At 45.1% G+C, this 22,445-nt stretch overlaps 2 protein-coding genes across 4 annotated transcripts in view; both read left to right on the top strand.

Moving 5' to 3' along the window:
- LOC133501929 (DENN domain-containing protein 5B-like) overlaps nt 1–9,502 on the top strand; it is a 28,861-nt gene extending 19,359 nt beyond the window's left edge. For both annotated transcript variants that reach the window (XM_061822129.1, XM_061822130.1), the window contains exons 14-21: nt 69–190; nt 329–474; nt 2,159–2,277; nt 3,094–3,278; nt 3,367–3,449; nt 3,560–3,686; nt 4,687–4,861; nt 6,106–9,502. In XM_061822129.1, coding sequence (XP_061678113.1) covers nt 69–190; nt 329–474; nt 2,159–2,277; nt 3,094–3,278; nt 3,367–3,449; nt 3,560–3,686; nt 4,687–4,861; nt 6,106–6,289 — 1,141 coding nt within the window. In that variant the 3' untranslated portion in view covers nt 6,290–9,502. The remainder of the gene's footprint in view (nt 1–68; nt 191–328; nt 475–2,158; nt 2,278–3,093; nt 3,279–3,366; nt 3,450–3,559; nt 3,687–4,686; nt 4,862–6,105) is intronic.
- A 614-nt stretch (nt 9,503–10,116) lies between these two features.
- sinhcaf (SIN3-HDAC complex associated factor) lies at nt 10,117–21,553 on the top strand. Of its 2 annotated transcripts, none has more exons than XM_061822132.1 (6): nt 10,117–10,251; nt 14,780–14,907; nt 15,004–15,103; nt 16,175–16,298; nt 16,413–16,563; nt 17,579–21,553. In XM_061822132.1, exons 2-6 carry the CDS (start codon nt 14,780–14,782, stop codon nt 17,907–17,909), a joined length of 834 nt encoding a protein of 277 aa, XP_061678116.1. In that variant the 5' UTR covers nt 10,117–10,251; the 3' UTR covers nt 17,910–21,553. The 2 variants fall into 2 exon arrangements, with proteins under 2 accessions (XP_061678116.1, XP_061678117.1); XM_061822133.1 differs by lacking the exon at nt 10,117–10,251 and adding an exon at nt 10,589–10,681.
- Nucleotides 21,554–22,445: the final 892 nt, after the last annotated feature.

The following is a 22,445-nucleotide window of genomic DNA, read 5'->3' as shown; positions in this document are numbered from 1 at the left end:
ATTTCATTTTTCAATGTTTTTTTTCATTTGTCACTCGTGCCCGTTTTGACCTCGTCCGGTCCGCGCAGGCAGTTATATAAACCTCACGCCTTCCTCCTGTGCGAGGAAGAACGAGAGCAGTTTCTCTTCCACCTCCTTTCTCTCAACACGGTGGACTACCTCTGCTTCACGCACGCCTTCGCCTCCATCGGTGAGTCCGCACGCGGCTCGGCTCCCGTTCCTTCTCGCCTCCTGTGACAAAAGCGCCGTTTGTGTAACGTCGTTCATAAACGTGGGAAATTTGCAACGATTTACACAAGCCGGGCCAAAATATCCGTCTTCTCTGCAGACGTTTCCTATCGCGTGGCCATCATCCCCATGAAGAAGCTGAGCATCGCCATGGCGACCGTCAACCCGTGGGTGTGCTTGTCTGGTGAAATGGGAGATTCGGGAGTCAGACAGATACCCAAGAATACGCAGGAGATATTTTTCCAGGTCTCTATCCGCAAACGACGCACAATAAGAACTAAAAATGAAATCAATAAGAGGGATACAGCTACAGAATTTCTTTCACAGTTGCATGACATCATAGGGGGGCCCATTTCCTAATACGGGGCCGCCTTGACTTACGAGCACCTTAACTTACGCGTTTGTCAAGTTCTCGCTTTGAGTTGCGAGCTAAAATTGGAGGTACGGGGAAGCTTCAGATGCGTGATCACCACTGATCTAAAAAAAAAAAAAAAAAACAAAGCAGTATGTCGATTGGTTGAAGCTAGTTGGCCGCCATCTTGGTACTCCCAAAACGTGTGGAGGATATGTTTTACAGATTGGATTATGGCGGGGGTTTTCCTCAAAGTTTGGCACGTAGAATTAAAACTGGTCGTGTGAGCTTGACATTTTTTTCAGTTCTGACAACATGAAGGATTTTTAATTCGATTTGGTAAGCCAAAAAAGTCGAAGTGCAAAGGTAAGACATAGAACACCGTGACTAGCAAGAAACCTTGCATATTACCTAGGGCCCAATTTCCGTAGCCTGTTAACCTTTCCCAAAATACGCTGTGAAGAACTATCATCATAACACAGCAAAAAACTAAGCGTCATAAAAACATTGCATTTTGAGTTAATCAATTCCATGTATTTTTGGAAATAATGCATGCTAAACGCAGCGTTCATTTGCTGTCTCTGCGACGTCCGATTTCAGGGGTAAAATTTCAACTGTTTCCTCGCAAATTTGAAAATCAAATTCCATTTGCAGAGTTCTGTATTATCAAATTCATCAAAAAATTCACAGAAAATGTATGTTCTTGCTTATCCACTGATGAAGTTTGGCAAAATATTTTGTTTTTTGCGATAAAGGTGAAGCAGAGAGTGAACAACACCCGTAAACAAAACTTTGTTCAAGTGAATGAAGCTCATCAGAAAATAAAATCAAACCTTTTACAAACAAACTTTAACGGTGTCAAAGTAAATCTTTCAAACTTACCTGTGGAATGTTTTCTAACAGCCACAAAACTGACAATTAAAGCCTTTAATCGCTGTCGCTGCACAGGTTGATATGCTTGTTTGGGGAGTATCAAGATGACGGATGGCGACTCCGGTTTTGGTGGCCATTGAGCCATCCAGTTTTTTTTTGGGGGGGGTTTTTTTTTTTTTTACTGGATGAGTGGTTGTCACCCAAGTGAATCGGAACTGACCAACCCAACTCCATCTCCAGTACGGCACTTACGAGGCCCCGCCCCTTAAAGGGACACATCCAACACACAGATACTACAGTATGCAAAGTAATTACACTTTATAAATAGTTTATTTGACTTTTAAGGAAAATATTGGCTAAGCTTGGATGATTGACAATGAATATCAAAGGGCAAAATTGATTTGATAGTGGAGTAACTTGAGCCAGGAGCTTGGTCACGCGATCAATTAGATTCATATGTCAAGGCACGACATGTATAATGATCAAATGTGTCGACGCGCCCATACGTGTCGCCCAGCGTCAGCTGTGATTGGCTCCTGCTCAACCGCCTCCACAATTAGGACAATCGGGATGCTACAGAAGCTAATTGTGAGCCGGTGGACGGACGGGCCGCCGTCATTCGACGCGTTTGCGTCGCGAGAAAGCAGCTGGAAGCGTCGCGGAGGGACCCCCGGCCTCACATCTCGTTCCTCTTGCTGCCCGCAGTGTAAGAACCTGGGCCGACTCAGCACTTTGCAGCTGGGACAGGAGAACTCGGGCCTGCTGGCCAAGTGTCTCGTCGACTGCGTGATGGTCTACAATGAGGTCACGGGACACACGTACAAGTAAGAAGAAAACTCCTGCACGTGTCTCGCTTAAGCAGAATAAGATAAATCCTCATCTTTGGGTCATTTACTGTCATCACCTCAATTCTCAAGGGATTTGGACCACATTTGCACTTCTTGTTTGGGTGCACCCAACAGCCACAACATTGAGTACGCCTGCACAAGCCAGAGAGATGCAGACGACAGGAGCAGTTTTTACACAAATTATTGCTCATTTTTAATCAAACAAAAAAAAAAAAAACTGAAAGAAGCTGCTAAAACAAGTGAAATGCATGTGGTCTTAATCAGAGATCCTTTAAATGGCTGACTCCCATTTCACATCCCCATTTAGAGGGGTGTGCACACTTAGGCAAACGTTTTTTTATGAACTATTTCACAAAAATCTGGCATCTGAAGAGTGACATTTAGCCTTTTCATGTCTTGATTTGATGGTTTAAAACAAATGATTTTTTTCTACTTGAATATTTTCTCATTGTTTTCTTAATAATTGATTCTATTCTGTTATGTTTTTGAGTCTAACTAACCAGTCGACTATTTTGAAAAATCCTGTTAAAATGCCGACGTCGTTCACCCTCATATGATTACAACTCAATTTCTGCATTTCAAAACACTTTTTTTTTGGTTCTTTCCAGCGCAGCCGTCGGGTTATGAAATTGGCATCACTTTTCAAAACGAAGACCCGTCCAAAGTTTTGCGCACAGCTCTCGCTGTGAATCTTCGTGATTGTTTTGTGCGTCTAATCAAGCTCGAGGATTTTTCCGGTTTTGCGACGTGGGTCGTCAAACGCGGACGGTCTCCTCTCACCCCCACCGCCAGGTTCCCGTGCGGCCGCTGGTTGGGCAAAGGCGTGGGCGACGGCAGCCTGGAGCGAGTCCTCATCGGCCAGTTGGTGTCACCCGGCGCGGAGGAGGATTCCGGAAGGTGGACGGCGACGCCGCCGGAGCTGGCCTCGCCTTCCCAGGGTGTTCGCGCCGTGCTGGGATCTCTCGGGAACCGGACCCGTACGTACCGCAAAACACTGCTCTTCTTGAGCTCGCTCGGGCGCGCTGGCGTTTCTGACCCGGTCCCGGTCTCGGTACGCCCCGACAGGAGTGCTGTCTGTTGAAGTCCACGAAGACATGAGAGAGGCGGCGAACAACCTGGTCAAGCACTTCCACAAACCCGAACAAGAGGTGTGCCTTTTGCGTCAGATGCTTCCCGATCAATCGATGTGCAACTTTTGGACCGACGTCATGTTCGACTTGCCAGTGCAGTGAAGCGCTTTGTTTGTGTTTTGCGTCAGAGAGGCAACTTGACGGCGTTGCTGTGCGGCGAGGGAGGTCTGGTTCCGTCTCTGGAGAAGTTCCTCCTGCACGGCTTCAAGTGCAGTCGCCTCTTCCAGAGAAACGTCTTTGTTTGGGATTTTGTGGGTGAGAACGGCCGCCCGTCAAATGAATTCACTTCTGGTCCACTTTGTTGTTTTTTTTTTTTTTTTTGTTTGTTTGATTGATATTTGTGTGTGTGTCCGGAGAAGACTTTTTTTTTTTTTTTTTTTTGCTGAATATTACTTTCTTGTCTGTATGTGTGAGAGAGCAAGTGGTTTTTTTTTCTTGGTGTTGGAAAAAAAATGACACGCTGTAGCGACCCCTAATCAGGACAAGCCGAAAGGCGAAGAAGAAGAAGGAGTGTCAGATGTTTTTTAGAATTTTTTGCTGAACGTGAAAGGTGTTGTCTGAGTTTTTCCTGTGAGTGAAGGTTTTTTTGGGATGTCTTTTTTTTTTTTTTTTTTGGCAGGCTTTATGTAAACTTTTGTGGTGTATTTGTATTTGTATTATTTGTGTATGTATTATTTTCTTTTTAGGGTGAGTGTTTTTGGTGTGCGTGAGAATTTTTTTGTAGTTTTCCTGTGAGAATTTCTTTGCATCTTAGAGGTTTTTCGGTCCATGTGAGAAGGTAGATGTGAGTTTTTGTTTTTTTTTATTTTTGGTGAGAGTCGATTTTATTTATTTATTTTATGTCAGATTTTTGAAATTTTGGATGTCTGTGTGTAAGGTTTTTGCTGCATGTGAGAAGCATATTTGAGTGGTTTTTTTTGTGTACGTGTGTGTCCAAGGTTTTATTTAATTTTGGGGTGAATGAGGTTTTTTTTTTTGGGGGGGTGGGCATGCGAGTTTTTTTGCATATGTGAAAGTTTCTTTGTTGAGTGTGAGAGCTTTATTTTGTTATATCTGACAGGTTTTTTTTTTTGCATGTGACATTCATTTTTTGTGTATGAAGTTTTTCTTTGTTTTTTTATTTTTTCGCGGCACATGAGTTTTTTGGGTGCTTTCACTTGAAACGTACATGTGAGTGGAACAAAAAGGGCAATTGGGCATAAACGCAAGGACTCGGACCCGCAGTGTGCATCTAAAGCGACTGTCTCTGTCTCAGAAAAAGCGGTGGTTTCCATGGAGACGGCGGAGCAGCCGGGCAACCCGCCGGGCTCCCTGCTGATCAAGGAGCCGTCGTGCGACCTGCTGTGCCACTACGTCAACTCCATCAGCGCGTCGCCGCGGAACATCGGCAAAGAGGGCAAGTTCCAGCTGCTGGTCTGCTTGGGCGTCAGGTGAGTGGCGCCGCGTCCTCGCCCCTCAAACGGCGTCCCGTTTGACAGCAATGCCAAACACCCGAAAACTTCATTCCGTCACCCTGAAATTTGAGGGGGCCCAAAATACACACAAAAAGAAAATCTTTAGGAATGTCACAGCACATTTTTTTTTAGATTTGACCTGTGTCTGTTAAAACACAGATAAATTCAAGTGTGTTGTACGGACAAGAGATATTTTCATTATTGTTCTGATACTATTATTATTATTATTATTATTGTGTCCACTTTGCTAATCTGACTTGAAATATTCCCTTGATGGGTAGTATAAAAAAAAAAATCTCGTTTTTTCTTCAAAAATAAAACAAAAAAAGTTGACATTCTGTACTTTACATTGAAAACATATACACCAAATATATGACATAATGTATAAATTATTATTCACCCAATTGCCTCATTGTTAGTTAATTTTAATATTCTGGAAAAGAGTCTGTGAAAAGAGTCCAATTTTTGTGGATTACCATGACCTACATAACTGAGAATCTGCAGATGTAAGACAAAAAAAAAAAACAAAAAAACGTCATTTTTAGCTCATACATTGCTGTTTTGGGATATTGTAACAGTAAGTTAAAAATTAATTTCAAACTTTTTAAAAAAAAAACAAAAAACAATTATGCGATTAGGCTAGCAATACTTTGCAGATGTTATCTGGAGTAGGATTCGCTATGCATCATTTACTTTGATTGATTTTATTTATCAATGTCTGGTCCTATTACAGCGAAACCTTGAGGAATTTTGACAGTCCAACGGCGTATTCGGTCTTATTTTGTGTAAACAACGCAATTTCCCATTGACGGCCTCCCACAGGAAGTGGCCTGTCGAATGAACATGATTAACGTTCACCCACATTTACCATGGTAAATGGCAAGTTTAACATTTTTTAAAAATATAAATGCACGCCTTTCCCCCACTTTAAACACTCAAACGAGACTTTTTCAAGCGCTCAGTCCGTCAATTTTCCTAATTAGGAGCCAAGCGTGCTTGCTTCATGTTTTGCTTTGTCACCCTCAGTTGAAGTTTACAGCAAAATTGACATTAAACATAGCATCTTGACATTAAAAATTTCCAGCAAGCCATAAAATGTCATCTAACGAAAGACATATTTAGGAAACGCCACAGACGGGAGAACGGGAATTAGCATGGCAAAAGCTACGCGCAGTAGCCGTCGACCGTCTAACCGGCTGCCGACCTGCGCTCCTCTTTAGGGACCGCCTCCTCTCCCAGTGGCTCCCCCTTCTGGCCGAGTGTCCCCTCACGCCGCGGACCTACGAGGACGGCGCCCTGATGCGCGACCGCGCCGCCGTGCGCTCGCTCTCGCGCATCCTGCGCACGCTCAACGAGTTCGCCGTCACGCTGGAGACGTCGCTGGTCAAAGGCGTGGCGCTCTGACGGGGCCTCGCCCGCGCGCCGCCGCCACGTTGGCTTCCCGAACTGCTCTTTCGCTGTATTTCAAGAAAAAACGAAAAAGAAAACGGCGCCCGTGGACAGAAGCGACGCCGTGTGAGCTCGAAAAAACCTTTTGCCTTGTAGATGTCTTTACACACTGTACTTGCTTCGTGAAGTAGTCGGATCCTCCTTCGTGTCATTACACTGTGTGTGTGTGTGGGGGGGGGGGCAGAATCCTGAGACAGAAGCTTTCACACGGGCAGCGTCCCCCCCCCCCCCAGTCCGTTGCTGTTCCTTTAGCTTGTCACGTGACTGCGACGCTTAAAAGTACTGCTTTTGTACGCTTGGCTTTTACGCTGGAAGCCTCGGCGGCGCCGAGCTCGTAACTACTTTTACGTGCACGCTCGATCGATTTTCCCCTTTGAAATTTACTGAAATGTCATTAATGGAAAAAACAGCAACACAAAATTCTTAATAGCTTTTTACCGGGTCTCAATACTGCACATACGCTCGTATTGATTCTTAATTTCAAGTGTGAACAGCGGAAATCAAAGCAACAAATATGGATAAGTACAGATCGAATTGCGTGTTCAAAACAGTACAAATGCTTTTCTGAACATCCGTTCCTTTTCCGGGCCGCTTATCCTCACAGGGGTCGCAGGAGTGCCGGAGCCCGTCCCGGGTACCTTCGTGCGAGAGGCCGACTAGACCCGCAACTGCGACCGGTCCGTCAATCCAGTCGATGTGATAAATCATATTGTGGTTATTTCAACAACAGTCATGGGACATGGCCCACTGAATTTCCTCTTGAAATTTAATTCATTTTACTTATGAATATTTGAATTACTGTCAGCTGTTAGAAATCAAAAGGTTGCAAGAAATGTGAAATAGAATAAACACATGAAGTAATATATGTCAAACATTTAATGCCAAATTGTCTTTACCATGATGTATTTAAAATGAAGTATTTACCGTTATTGATCACTTATTACACACCCTTAATCCTAAATACAGTAATAGAATCAATGTATCATATCAGTGTCAGATATTTCCGTAACAATGCGTGTGAGCGTTGTGGCCTACAGCAGCTGCCGTTCTCATTTTGTATTTGTAAAACGGCGTGAAAGTGCATCGACGATGGTCGCTACGGCGCCGCCATTTTCTGCGGGACAAATTTGTTCCTGTAGCGAGCAAAAAAAAAAAAAAAAAAGGTTCCGTCAAATGCGGGTGTCAAGCGTACAAAAGCATTTTGTGGGTGTCACCCCAGTGCCAAACAACATGCTGGAAAACTTCAGCAGCGCAAATCCAAAAAGTCAAAACCTTTTGTGTCATGTTAGTGATTCAAATCAAATTTAATATCTTCCCAAATTGTTCATGTCCAAATTGTGCGTACAGTATTATGAAGTATACTTTGTAGGCGTAAACTCTTCCCTGTTTTTGTATTTGGGGTGGCACGGTGGATCACCTGGTAAAGCATTGGCCTCACAGTTCTGAGGACCTGGATTCGATCCCGGCCCCTCCTTCATGGAGTTTGCATGTTCTCCCCCCGTGTCTGCGTGGGTTTTCTCCGGGTGGGCACTCCGCTTTCCTCCTACATCCCAAAAACATTTTGGCTGTTTGTCTCCATGGAAACCAGTTCAGGGAGTACCCCGCCTCCTGCCCGTTGACAGCCGGGATAGGCTCCAGCACTCCCCGTGCCCCTTGTGAGGATAAGCGGCTATGACAATAGATGGATGCTATTTGGTGTAAGAGGTTAAGTGGCACCACTGGCCTGATGTAGTATTGGTTTCACGTTTTAAATTGAGCAACTGAGCTCACTGAAGTTTCCGAGCGTCCGCTGGTGTCCACCAGTAATGTGGGACAGTACAGTAATGTGCAATTTTTTTAAAAATATGTTTTTTTTTTCCCTCGCGTGTACTCTATCGCGACGGCGGTCACCAAGCCTCCTCTCGCCGTCGCCGCTCGCACTCTGCGGACTTTAAAACGAAATGCCCGCACGTGTTTGTTTTGTCTCCAGTGCATCGCGGTCCCGACGGTCCGGACTTGGGCCTCATTTGGTCCTTTCGGCGCCGAAGGGACGGCGCGTCCCCCCGTGTCGGTTTACGTCACGTTGTTTGCGTTGATCGGAATCAAAACTGTTCAGGTCAACTCTTCCTCTTCTTCTTGTCGTGAACATGTTTGCCTCATCTAATAATCTCTCAGTGTTGTGACATATTTTGAATTTAAAAGGCATCACGTTTGTGTCAAATTTACAGGTTCTGATCCTGTGGACGGTGGTCCTGACGTTTGTCTTACATGGAACTGTTCAAAGCGCTAAATTGTAAAAAGTACAACATATGATAGCGTCAGCCCCCGTTTATTGTGGGGCAAACGTTCCAGATCTGCGTTCATATCTCATATATTTAAACACAACTATAAATATATTCCTTTGGTGCAGTAAAATATCCCTTTAAGTCAACAAAAATTTAAAAAGCCTCTTGCTAGCACAGTTCTCCAAATAAGAAGCATAGATTGTACATTTGATTCTTCATATATTTTCGTCTGCCGCTAGCCAAATGCTAGCATGTAATGTGAAACACCATAGACGGGCTAACGTAAATGAACAGTAAATGTACGCGGTCATTGCAACTCCTTGAAGACGTGGCGCATGTTCAACAATGCTCACATTCAAATAACATAAGTGCGAAAGTAATTCATTATGGTTTGTGGAAAATGAGAAATTTGATAAGTAAAGCCATGATCGGGATGACTGGGAAGTTACATGGAAATTAAAAACAAAAATGTTTTGTGCCAGATTATTGATATGGTGAGGCAATTTCACATGTTGTCCGGCGAACAGTATTCTTTGTTCGGTGGGAATATCGTAATGACATAACTGGATATTAGCGTGGTGGGCCCTTCTCTGCAACTTCTTCTCCCTCTTAAATGTGCTGCCTGTCTTCCGGTAGCGCTCAGTGCTGCCCGGCACGTTGTGGCACAACCCGGTACTGCGCCCTGAATTCAGACTTGCTTTGTGCGCACTTCAAAGGACGATGTATTGCGAGAACGATGAAATCGCGATATTCGCCGCGTGTACTGCGATTCATTTTACCAGTTGCGAAACGACGTCTTTTTTCCCTGCGCTGTCCCGCAAACACCGTTCAACCGAGCCTCTGTTGTCATTCAAATACAGATTAGAAAGTGCAATAAATGATGGTTATTTATGAAAATGTAGAGTCACAAATTAAAGCTACAAATTTTAAAAAGTGGAATGTGTTTGGTTTTTTTTTTCTCTCTCATTTACTCACCTTCATTTTGGGATTACGAAGTGAACTATTCTTGTGACGGATGTGTGCCTTTAAGGGGTGTGGCCTAGTGAACGCTTGCCAAAGCTGCAATGCCGTCAGCATGCATTGCATGAATCCATAACTGCCAATAAACACATTGGACATTGCACAGAAAGTGGATAAAGGAAGCACGGGGGTCAAGGGTTATGGACTTGGTATTTGTGGAAAAAAAAAAAAAAAAACGAGCTTCTTTTCAGACTCGGAATTGGTTAAAAAAAAAAAAAAAAACAAGTGGTAGTAATGTGTTGCTTTTAAAATTCAATGTTTTGGTTTTTCTTTTCCGAGAGTGAAGCGAGCGGTCCGCCTCGCGCCATCTTGCGGCCGCGTAATTAAAAAGCAGGCGGCCCCGCCCCCTTTTCCCAGGCTGCCTAGCAACCGGTTCCCGCGCAACCTTCCCGTCCATATATGGGCACCAGACCGCAGACGCACGCTGACGTCACGGCGTCCTTTATGCAAATGAGCGCGATTGAAGACTCCGAAACGGAGGCGTGTACGGGCGGCGCATGCGCAGTCGCGTCCACAACTCTCCGGTCCGGCCCACAGGGCAGACATCAACAAGAGACGCCGTCCGGTTTTCAACCACGACACCCCGGACGGAATACGACTCGTGTTTCGCACAACTTTACGCAACTTTGCAAGGTGAGCAGCTTGCTTGTGTGGTTTTTTCGCTTCCACACTATGTTTCGGACGTATACGCGAGCCGGCGGTTCTGGGACGATTCGGACTGTTCCAAGACTCCTCGGGACTTGGCGTGCTTTCTTTTTCCGTTTTAACGGCCGCACGACAGCGCGAAGTTATAAACACGTCCGCGGCCGTTATCGGTCTTCGGAAGTCGCCCAAAAAAATCCGCGCGAGCCGCCGGGAAGGCGGCCTGGCAGTTCAAAAGTGGAGGAGGAGGAAGGGGGGGGGAGAAATAAAATGTCGAAAATGCGTCGGGGAAATTGAACGAGCTGCGTTGCGCGTGCAATGGCTGCTGTTTGTCGGGCAATGCGGCCGCGGGCCGGTGGGGGGCGGCGGCAACGGTATCAAACCGCTCCAAAATGTCGAATCAAGTCGAGCTTTTTTTCCTGTGAGTGTTGATTATTATTTTTTGTTTGTTTGTTTGTTTTTTTATGTGGCGATAAATAGTTGAATCGATGTGTTTAGCGACGCTTAGCGTGGCGCTAGTGGGGCGTGTGTCCCGGCCAAGTTCGGGAGCAGCCCTCACGCCCACCCGTGTGCGAGAGCACGCGGCCGCACGCTGTCAACAAAACACTCTTTTAAAACAGCAACATTTCGCCTCCATTTTGTCGACGAGCGCCTTAAAAAAACAAACACACGCTTAACCGACGGCTTCGCGCGTTTCTCCGCGCTTTGAAGTGGGAAAACTGCAGCGAAAGCGAGCGAATATCACATTACACTTTTGTTTAGGTCAAGAGTGGGAAATGTGTTAAAACTTCACGCCAATTTGTTGGCTTGGCGTCGTGAAAAGAAGCAGGCTTCGTCGAGTATTCTGAGCTTGTAGTAGTGGCGTTATTTAAAAAAAAAGATGGGCGCGCATGAAGCAGGTCGTGTGGCGTGCCATGCTGCCTCGGCCGAAGAGTGGGCGGTGGGAAACAAAACGACCACTTGCACGTTTCATTTCGAGAGAAACAAGTCGGGGGAGCGACGAGGAACCGGTGGAGCCGGTTTTGACGGTGATTTGTTGCACTTTTAAGAAGGTTTAAATGGGACTTTAAAAAAAAAAAAAATAATCGTATCACGTCTCCTTCCGCCGCGCGCTCCTTCCGCCGCCTTTCAAGTGTGCGTGCGCGTTGCCATGTTGAGTTACGTCACAGCCCCCGGAGTCCGCTGCGGAGATCGTCTCCGCCCGTGAGGATGCGGCGCTCTGTGGATCGGCGCTTTATTCATCGCGCGGGGCTCAAAAACAACTGACGGCAGCAATATTTACAAGTATGCACAAACAGAAGAACTCTCAGCAGGAGTTGAAAGACAAACCAAATAAAAGACGCGATAGGAATGCAAGGAAAACTAATTCAAGTCGAAGGAGGCAAGCTGAAACCTCCTCCATCATATGTACAAGTTTGTCTTTTTGCTGACTTTGATGACTTTCATCTCAGACAAAGCATTTAGCAACAAATACTAGCAGGCTGACATTTTAACAAAATGGCACCAGGATGCAATTTAAAAAAAAAAATTGACATCGGAGCTACTAAATGACCTTTTGCAGTAGTCAAGATTTTGCTTCATTGACTTACCTATTTTTTTTAGATCTGCTGTATACGTGATGCGTGATCATCCTTTTCCCATGATAATTGCCATAAATTCAAGCCTGGCCCTTTGAACTGCAAGGAAAAATGTTTTTTTTTTTTTTTAGCTGACGTAAAATCAACAGCACCGTCTGAACAATGGATGCCCCCAAATGATTCAGTAATGCTGAATTCATAACAACTGCCTCTTCCAAAGAATCCATCGTTTTCCTCCCTTTCACTGGCTGTCCTTCAAAAAAAATGTCAACCAATCATGAACAAGTCATCAATGGAGGAGTTTGTGTTATTGTAGTACTGCATTGCATCCTAGGGGGCGACAGTATTTACAGACAGCAGCTTTAACTAGGACAATAGACGGTGACAATACATAATTATTCTTATTTTTTTCCAAATCAACTTTACATTTTTCAACCATCTGCAGAAGCGTGATGATTATCATGTGATTGCTCCCTGTCAGGACGACAAAGCAGTAAAGGTCATCGCTTCCCACGGCAGTACACGCATGTGACATATTTACGTTATTGCTCAAGGTCACAATGGCGTTCGTCACAATCATTTGACCTTCAAATTTAGATTTGACTTCATCGCGGGCGACACACGAATGGGCTTTTTGTGACATTTACGCAGGGTGTCGGGGAACTGCAAAAAAAATATAATAATTAACCTTTAAAATGGAATTAATCCTTAAAGTCACTTTCAAACGCGGGAACAAGAAGTTAGTATTTCATTTTTTTTTGGTGTGTAGATGATGAAGATTACAGGACTTTGCATGGAGTAAACGTTGAGCTCCAAGATGTCATCACTGTAAAAATAATTCAATCCCCTGACCAAAAAAATGTAATTTGTTGCTATAGTATTGCGTTGCTATTTTCCGCCTTCTGATATCTTGGTCTGTCTGGAGAAAAAAAAAACTTAATTTTTTTTTCTGTAAATAACACAACAAGATTAAGTAGTCAGAGTTTCAAATGCTGTTCAGATCCTTCCTCGATCCAAATTGTGCGTTTAATAGAACTTGTGCCGCAATTCATATTTGGGGCTGTGGTTATTGCCGCATGTCATTCAACAATCACTTCCTACTGCTTCTATCCTTTTGGTGTGTAAAATATACCATTTTTTTTCTCTTCTCTAGCAAACACCTTACTTTTGATTGATGCCTGGTACCAAACAAAAATGTCACAAAAAAGTGGACGTGCGGATATGATGACGTCCTTTCTGCCGTCTAGTGGAAGAGATGATAATTGTTGTGCTTGTCATTTTACATCACCTACTTTGATAGGTGAACAAATTTACAGTATTTGTAATTGTTAAGTAAATAATGCATTGCTATTTTTTTGGGGAGTGAAAAATGTCCTTAAAATATTAAGTGTGTTCTGAAGGAATTAATACTACTTTGATGTAGCAAGAGTATTTTCTTCCATTCCGCGCGTATTCCCGACTTGAAACGGTGGCTGATATACTCATCCGAGTGTGCGCTCCGTGTCTTGTGCCATCTCTGTGGCTTTCTACTGTCAGAAGACCCCCCCAGGATTGATGGCAAAGAGTAAAAAAAAAAAAAAACCGTAAGGGGGGGGGGGCGGCTTTGCAGGTTTTGCCGCAGTTGTGCTCGCCATGTGCTTGGGAGACTCCAGTTTTGCCCAGCAACATCGAGGCGTCCCTCTACAGCGGGCGCGCTCGTCGCCTTCATTTTGGTCGTCGGACTTTCGGTGGGCGTCTGCGTCCCCTCCCCGCGACCCGGGTGTGCGTGCTCGATAATGTTTTGGACTTGCCAAACCCGTAGCGTGCATGCCGAGAGCGCAGCATGGTGACATGATCTGTCTGACACGCTGTCTGACTGTTGACCTACTTCCCGCCCCCCACCCTGCCCGCCATACACACGCCCAACAGCACCGGCGGCCCATGTGGGTCACAGTGAGCGACGCAAGAAAAAATGGATTCAGGGCTCCTCCGTTCGTGACTAAGCATCCCGTTTTGGGATTAATTCACACGTGAAATAAATGCAATACTGTACAAAACTGTGCGCTGATTCTGTCAACGAATGGATCCAAGTGCCCAATTGCAATTTCATGTTAATATGATAAACCTCTGGTTTATTGGGGGTACGCACTCACGATCACACCTAGGGGCAATTTGGAGTGTCCACTTAATGTTGCATCATGTTTTTTTTTTTTTTTTTTTTTTTTTTTTGATCTGGGAGGAAACCGCCCGGAGAAAACCCACGTAGGCGCACAGAGAACATGCAAACTCCACACAGGTGGGGCCAGGGTCCAAACCGGGTCCTCAGAACAGTGAGGCCAACAGTTTACCAGCTGATCCACCGTGCCGCCTACATTTAAACTTAATGATCATTTTTTTTTCAAGTATTGCTCAGCACAAGTATAAGTGTCTTTGAGGAAACAAAAAAGACTTGCAGTTCTCCAAAAAAAGAGGTCAAGTGTGCTTGCTTCAAGTTATTTGTCACTCCCAGAGGAACTTGTCTCATCACACTCTCATCTAAAAAAAAAAAAAGGCAGCTCAAAATTGTTTGTGATCACTCCGCTAATTTTGACAAAATGCCATAAAAGAACTAATAGCAATGAACACAGATTTTCCCATAATTATGGTGCGTTATGGGAAAACAGCGTACAAAATCCGACATCTCAAGGAATTTGAACATTACCAAAAGTCACCTATAGGTGAAAAACTGCAAAGTGTTTTCCAATAGTAATGGGTGTATCATTTATTATTTACTGCTGAAATCAATTAACTTTTTCTATCTTGCATTTTAGCGCGCTGCACTGTCCTGTAGTTGACAGCTGCAGTGGATGTTTTTTTTTTTAAGGCAGACCCAGCTGTGTACGTGTCACAAGCGTGTGTATTTCAATGGCGGCCGGCATTGACGGGCCGCAAAGCGTTCTGATTGGGTTTTTCTGGGCTCGCAGATGTTTGGCTTTCACAAGCCGAAAATGTACCGGAGTTTGGAAGGCTGCTGCATCTGCCGCGCAAAGTCGTCCAGCTCGCGCTTCACCGACAGCAAGCGCTACGAGAAAGACTTCAGGAGCTGCTTTGGGTAAGCGCAGAGCGGCGGGACCGGCGTGAAAGATGACCGCAGGGTGGCCCCCCCCCTCCCTCCCCCCCCCACGCCTAACGAGAACTCGTCTTTCAGATTGAGCGAAACTCGATCCGGGGAGATCTGCAACGCTTGTGTCCTCCTGGTGAAGCGATGGAAAAAGCTGCCTGTGGGAACCAAGAAGAACTGGAATCATGTGAGTCCGAATGATTGTTTATCATGTTACACGCACGTGAAGGGCTGTCAATATGGGGGAAAAAAAAAAAATGTATGTCCTTTGGCGGCACGGTGGGTCTGCTGGAAAGCGTTGGCCTCGCAGGTCCTGGGTTCAATCCCGGCCCCGCCTGTGTGGCTTTTCTTCGGGTGGGCACTCCGCTTTCCTCCCGCATCCCAAAAACGTGCAACATTAATTGGACACTCTCAAATTGCCACTAGGTGTGATTGCGAGTGTGACTGTTTGTCTCCATGTGCCCTGCGATTGGCTGGCGACCAGTTCAGGGTGTACCCCGCCTCCTGCCCGTCGACAGCTGGGATAGGCGCCAACACTCCTCGTGAGGATAAGCGTCTGAGAAAATGGATGGATGGATGGATTTTTATCCTTTCCACACACTTAAAAAACACTTGACATTATTAAAAGAAAATTAAACCCATTAAAACACACTTTTAGTGCCTGATCGCACTCTCCCGTTATCATGAAATCGGAGAATGTTGTATAACATCACTTTACAAATATGAAACAAAAATTGTCACTGCCATGATTCTCCACAAAAGATCCAAAGAATGCTCGCTTCAAGTTGTTTGTCGCCTCCAGTTGAAGTTGACAGAAAACAAATTTCAGCCAGATCGGATTATTGAATCTAATCAAAGTCTGCACGCTCAACTCGTAACACAACGCAAAATGACAAAGAGGGGCGAAGGGGAATGAGCATAGCCGTGAATGTTGGGACAACTGCTGCTCGACTCCACGCAGAGCAGCAACGGACTGTATAAAAACGGCATCCAACGTGAGTCGTTGGCATTTATTCTCTGCTCTCGGGGTGGGAGGGAACACTTACTGCCTCTTCTTTGGTGCTTCATGATTGACCTTCAACTCTCCCAGTAGAGCGCAGCACGCCCAGCATGTTGTGGCACAACACGGTACTACACCAACGACGACGCCAAATTCTAAATTCAGACTTGTGCGCAAGAACGATGGCTGACAAAGATCACTAGTAGGGGGCAGAGGAACACGGTTGAAAAAGATGTGATCGACTTGTGGTCCTTGCAGGTGGTCGATGCGCGAGGCGGCCCCAGTCTAAAATTGACCTCTCGGCCCAAGAAGATCAAGTCCGTCGCCAAGAAAGCCCGACCGAGCCAGATCAACAGGCTGCAGAAAGAGCTCAAAAGAAACAGTTAAGTTTGGACATTTTCGTCGCATTTTGCCGTTCAAGGACGGACGGGCGGACGTCAAGGTCAAGTTGTTGTCGGTAACGCGTTGCCCTGTCGCTGTCTCCCCCCCACATCAGATTCGGACGCCCACAGCACCACGTCCAGCGCGTCGCCGGCTCAGTCTCCCAGCTACAGCAACTTGTCCGACGACGGCTCCGACACGGAACTCAGCCGAGGGTCGGGCCCCTCGCCCGTCTTCTCCTTCCTGGATCTCACCTACTGGAAGAGGTACGTACGTACGTACGTACGTACTTAGCGCTAGTGAAAGCAGGTGGTACGCGCACAGACATTTTTGCCTTATTGACCTCCCCGTTCAAATGCGAAAATGACCCCCCCCCCCCCCCCCCAAATGGGCAATAAACCATTTTGCAGATTTCCACTCTCCGCGGCAGGTTCAGGTTGTATCGGTGGAGCGCCCGAAAGGGATTTGTAATTGCCACAAGGTGGCGGCAAAGCACTTAGCGAATCGCAAAGCATCATCACCGCGTGCATCTAGAAGCTACACAATCATGTGACGGAAGCGACGTTACACACTAGTTCAGGGGTGTCAAACTCGTTTTTTTTTTTTCACAGGCCACGTTGTTGTTCCGGTTTCCCTCAGAGGGCCGTTATGACTGTGGAACAAAAATATTTAATCACCTCATCGTATTCACATCATCAATTTATGAACTAGTTTTGGAATCAGAAATCAAAGGTAGTGTGTTTTTTTTTCAACTATTCATGTTTGGTAACACAAAAATGCTTGTAATATCTCAGCATTATCATTTATGATATATGACAATTTTGGTACAGATTTTTACAAGAATCATGGAAATTGACACTCTAGATGTGGCTTCGCAGGCCACATAAAATCATGTGGTGGGCCAAATCTGGGCCCCGGGCCTTGGGTTTGACACCTGCACACTAGATGAAACGGACGGACGCGAACAATTCGCCTTCGCGTGACGCTCATCAATGGTACTCGCTCGTTATCTTCCTTTTTCACGAGGACAGGACATCGCAAACCCAGATTCAAAACGCCGGGAATGACGACAGCGTGATGCCACAAGGTGGCGCCACTTTATCGCTTTGGCCTGGGCACAAAAATGGCAAATTCACCCAAAAGTATGGGAATATCGGAGAAAAGGTTCCAAAGAGAGTAAAATCAGCGAATTTGCAAACGCGCAGGGCTTCGCTGTACAACTTTCGATTGATCGATTTCCCAAAAGATTGTGTTTATTGATCGTTTCCATGTTCGTTCCAGACAAAAGGTGTGCTGCGGAATCATCTACAAGGGTCGCTTCGGGGAGGTGCTCATCGACCCCCACCTGTTCAAACCGTGCTGTCGCAAAAAGCAGCAGCAGCAGCAGCAGCAGCAGCAGCAGGAGCAGCAGCAGCAGCTCGAGGAGGAGGAGGAGGAGGAGGAGGACGACGAAGAGGAGGACGACGACGAAGAGGTGGAGGAGGAAGAGTTGGAAGTTGAGGGCGGCGCTCCCGTCGGTCGGGTGGCGTCCCCGCCGGAGGAAGAGCCGGCGAAGGAGACGGCGGCGCAGATACGTGTCAGCGTGGTGACGACGTCAGAAGGAGGCTGGTAAAGTGGCAAAAAGTCTCCGTCGTCCTCCTGCCAGCACTTGCGTTTAAAAGCAGCTGAAAATGTTTCCGTCACCACGCTGAAGTTTTTTGTTTGTTACGTTCCAGCGCTGATTCCCAACCAAAAGTTTCATTTTCTACCTTCTGCCGTCACTCTCGCGCCTGTCGTCGTCTGTTGCCGGCAGAGCGAGAGCAACTCGTAAATAATGAAGCTACAGTTTCAGCGAAATTGGATCATTTCTACACGATTGCAAAATGGCGGAACATTTCCGTTAAATATCCATTGGGATTTCAGAACTATTCCAAGCGGGAAACTTTCCATCGGAAACCCGGCGACGGATGCCTTGCGATGTGAATTTTAGGCATTCCGGGACCACGCTTCAGGGACGATCTCAAATCGTCTTTCCCCTTTGAAATGAATGCAAATGCCATTAATTCGTTCCAGCCTCCTTCAAAAGAGACTTTTTTTGTTCTGTGAAAATGACATTTTATTTCACGTACTTTACAAAAAGACACAAACAATACAATTAAAGTAAAGAATTAAGCAGTTTGCATATTATGAAGCATTCGTTGCTGCACCTTTTGGTGTGTGTGTGTGTGTGTGTGTGTGTGTGTGTGTGTGTGTGTGTGTGAGAGAGAGAGAGAGAGAGACTCGACCACCGGGGGGGGGGGGGGGCAGTATAATGCCTGTCAATTCCTTTGGAAAGTTTCTCCCCGCCAGAAAGGAAATCTGGAAATTTTGCAAACGGGTTGGGAATCACCGCACTAAGACGGTCACCGTACGGACTCCCGTTTTTCATCCTGTCCCGTTTCATCCTCTCCCCTTCCCGACAAATGGACCATCATCTCGTCTTTTCGTTTTTTTTTTTTTTTTTGTCTTACCGTACATGCTGGACTTTGACTTTTTGATTCCATGATGCAATACAGACGACCCCCCCCCCCATCCCCCCGTTTTTCTTCCGCCACACACCGGTGCTACTTTTTAAGTTTCTTCAACCGACATTTGGGGCGTCGACCTCACGGTCGTGCATTGAGATGACGGACACGCTTCTTATCAAGCTTCCATTATTTTTATTTTCTTTTGCATTCAATATCCTCTGTAATCATGGATCATTGACAGTTGAGAGATTTTTTTTTTTTTGTTTTGTTTTTGTTTCATATACTTTTATTTTCCACCCCACTCAGTGTTTTACGATGACAGATATAGAAAACCGTTTGAGCATTTATTCATTATCTTTGATCGCTAGTTTAAAATACTGTTGTACGCGCTTTGTAGGACAATTCAGTGCACTAGTAGAACGACTGAGTCTTAATGGTAATATTAATTCGCCCCCACCACCATTTTGCACACTGGTAATACACAATATGTCACTGTCAACTTGTGCAGTTTGCTTCACTAGTTGTGGGGAAAAAAGTTGCTAGTGCCCCAGATCGTATTACTAGTGCGGATAATGCGCGTGCCGTAGTAGGACGGCTTTAAAGTGGACATCGAAGTTAACGTTTTAAATGCTCAAAGGGCTCGTCCGAAACCGCCGGCCGACGGACGAACTCTGCTGGTTCCCGCCCCAGTTTGGGGTTGCTTGCGTTTTGCGGACGGGATTCGCGTAACGCGCTCACAAGCGCCGGGCCGCCACTCTTGACAGCGCGCCGATTCACAGCTTCAACAGCAAATGCACCAGCCTTACCCGCACTTGCCGTCTTCCTTCCGGATGGGATATGAGGAACGAGGGAGAGGGAGACAGAAAATAATAATAATAATAATAATGACGGTGGCAATTATTTATTGTGGCCTCAACAACACGTTGTGCATTTTCGTGCCCACTCATCCAAAAGACCCCCCCCCCCCGCCGACGATCTGTTGCATGAGTCGAATAAATTGCATGGCCTTATAGAAAATGTAAATCTTAACTTTTTGGGGGAAATTGTTTTTTTTTTTTTTTTTTTTTTGGATCAAATTTTCTGATCTTATTTTTGTATGTAAACAGAAAGACAAACCCGAGAAAAGTGGTGAAAAAAAAAAAAAAAAAGTCTTTGCGTAACAACAACAACAACACAAAACCCGACAGCGAAAACAACGAACCAGCTTCAAAGTCATTCAGCAATATTATCAATATCAGTCACTCCCGGTCAGTATATGATATGAAAGTAACTTTCTAGAAGCTTATGGAAAGCTGTTGGAACATTGATCCCTTGCCCATGATATCTAGTTCAAGCTCCCGTGTACTAGGACATGCTTTGTCGTCACTAGTAAGACAAGACTAGTGATGTTTTTTCCGCTATTGTGCAACACTTGTAGGGCAACTTTGGGAGTCTAGTAGTACCGCAGCGTGTTACTAGTGAGCCAAAACCGCGTTTGTTGTTGACGTCAGCGCACTACTAGCTAACACTGCGAACTACCAAGCGAGTCGACAGTTGTACACTGACTTTCAGTTTGAGATCATTCTCATGGGCCAAAAGTGGCACTAGTAGCGGAAAATCTGTTGCCGTTCCACCAGTGCCATGGCTTGTCTTACTAGTTGATCGAAAAGAGTGTACTGGTAGACGGGCCTTCAAGTGGTGAAGCGTATGGAATGAATGTTGCAAATGACTTTCATATGTAAGCTGGAATTCTATGCCAATGTTCTTCTTTATGTCGCGATCCTCACTTGTGTGCTTATTAGGTACTTCCTTGACAATTTGTATTTTGTAAAACCTCTTTGAGAGAGAGGTGTATTTTATTTAAAAAAAAAAACAACATATTTTGGGGGTATTTCTTTTGTCGACTTTTCCCACAGCTCACTTGCGTAATAATTCGATTATTGTGCAGGAATATTAGAGATGCCTTTGAGCAGCATGATCCGAGGCTGCCTTGCATTTGTCTTTTTTTTTTCTTTCTTTTTTCTAATCTTATTTTTTACTTAATATCTAAACAAGTGAGCGTACGAGATGACTTTATTCATCAAGCGGAAGCCAAAGCACATTAAAATTCCTCGCACTGCCCCCCCAACCCCCCACGTCAAAAGCAATGCAGGTTTTGTATGGATATTCGTGATTGTTCGGGGTCATTTGTATGTTCGTGGTATTCTTCTAAAAAAAAAAAAAAAAGATAATAAACACTAATATGAAATTTCACCTTGTAGTTGGGAAGCAGCGGGCAGGTTGTGTACTGTAAATATTGCCAGACTCGGTGGGCCCTGATGGGGGTTTGGTTATTTATTTATTTCATATTTATTTTCCTGCTTCTCGAGTCGTGATACTTGCTATGAATTCTTTCCAGCTTTTCTCTTTTTTTTTTTTTTTGTTTATGTTTTTAACGCAAACTCTCCTGCGAGATTTGCGCGGCATCAAATGACTCAGTTGTCCATACTTGTGAAGTGTTCTCTATTTATTTCCTCGTCATTGGCATCGCGGGCGACCTAATTTATTACCCGCCGTCACGACTTTTCGATGTGTGTCGCCGTAGACTGAGCAGCTGGTAGAGTTTCACGCCTTCCGTTTTTGAGCCCCGTAGCTTAGGCGACGATCAGTAGGATCCCCCACGCTAGACTTTGCATGTACTGTTGCTATGCATTGATTTCGCTTACACGTTAGATGAAGCGCTTTTGTATTTTTTGATACATCATGTACTTTTTTTACTTGTCCCTTAATAAAAGTAATTTTGTGAGTTTTATGGGAACGTTGTGTGTCTTGTCTTTTAATCGCAAATACCCATCTTGCATGTCGTGGTATTTTCTGGTATGTGCGATATATGAGGCCTGACATTTTGCACTGACGAGGACCAATCCATCCATTTTGTTAGCTGCCTTTCCTCACAAGTGTCGCAGGAGGCGGGGTTCACCCTGAACTGGTCGCCGGCCAATCCCAGGGCACACGGAGACAGACAACAGTCGCAATTTCGAGTCTCCGATTAATGGATGTTTTTGGGATGTGGGAGGAAACCGGAGTGCCCTCCCGGAGAAAAGCTACGCAGGCACGGGGAGAACATGCAAACTCCAAACAGGCCGGGCCGGGATTTGAACCACAGTCCTGAGAACTGTGAGGCCAACGCTTTTCAGCTGTATCACCGTGCCGCCACGAGGACCAATGTTAAGCAAAAATAAAAAGAAAATAATAAAATTGAACAAGTGCTGAGATTAGATTAACGCAAAGAATCTCAGTTTTTATTAAAACACCGTTTAAATGATCAGAAAAGGTATACGGGATAAAATCAATGACTGAATTTCACTCAATGAAATGCGCAACGTTGAACTTTTGTGTTCTTTTTGACAATTTTGACTGAAAATCAGTTACCCTAATCAATAAACTATAATATTGAAAATACATCAAGGGGATCAAGTAACGATCACCCCGTATAATTTTAGTCTGCTCCAGTGACGTATTTACAAGGACGGGTAATTTGAGAAGTACAATAATGACAATAAATAGTTTACGTACTTAATGCGTTGGTGAGTGAAAGATTTACGTCCAAATTCGAATTACGTCACGGCCGTGGAAACGGAACTCTATCGACTATAGGGCCATATTTTTCAAATGTCTACTTCTCTTTTATTAAGGTATTGGTG

Source organism: Syngnathoides biaculeatus, chromosome 6, assembly GCF_019802595.1.
Source record: "Syngnathoides biaculeatus isolate LvHL_M chromosome 6, ASM1980259v1, whole genome shotgun sequence".
NCBI lineage: Eukaryota > Metazoa > Chordata > Actinopteri > Syngnathiformes > Syngnathidae > Syngnathoides > Syngnathoides biaculeatus.
Note: the sequence above shows the minus strand (reverse complement) of the source record. Positions and strands in the feature narration are given on the sequence as shown.

What these genes read in the sequence shown, in the direction of transcription:
- sinhcaf (XM_061822132.1), top strand. Translation starts at nt 14,780, where the DNA reads ATGTTTGGCTTTCACAAGCCGAAAATGTACCGGAGTTTGGAAGGCTGC. An exon ending in CCAAGAAGAACTGGAATCAT is followed by an intron (nt 15,104 to 16,174) that starts GTGAGTCCGAAT and finishes TGGTCCTTGCAG; the next exon opens with GTGGTCGATGCGCGAGGCGG. An exon ending in GAAAGAGCTCAAAAGAAACA is followed by an intron (nt 16,299 to 16,412) that starts GTTAAGTTTGGA and finishes CCCCCACATCAG; the next exon opens with ATTCGGACGCCCACAGCACC.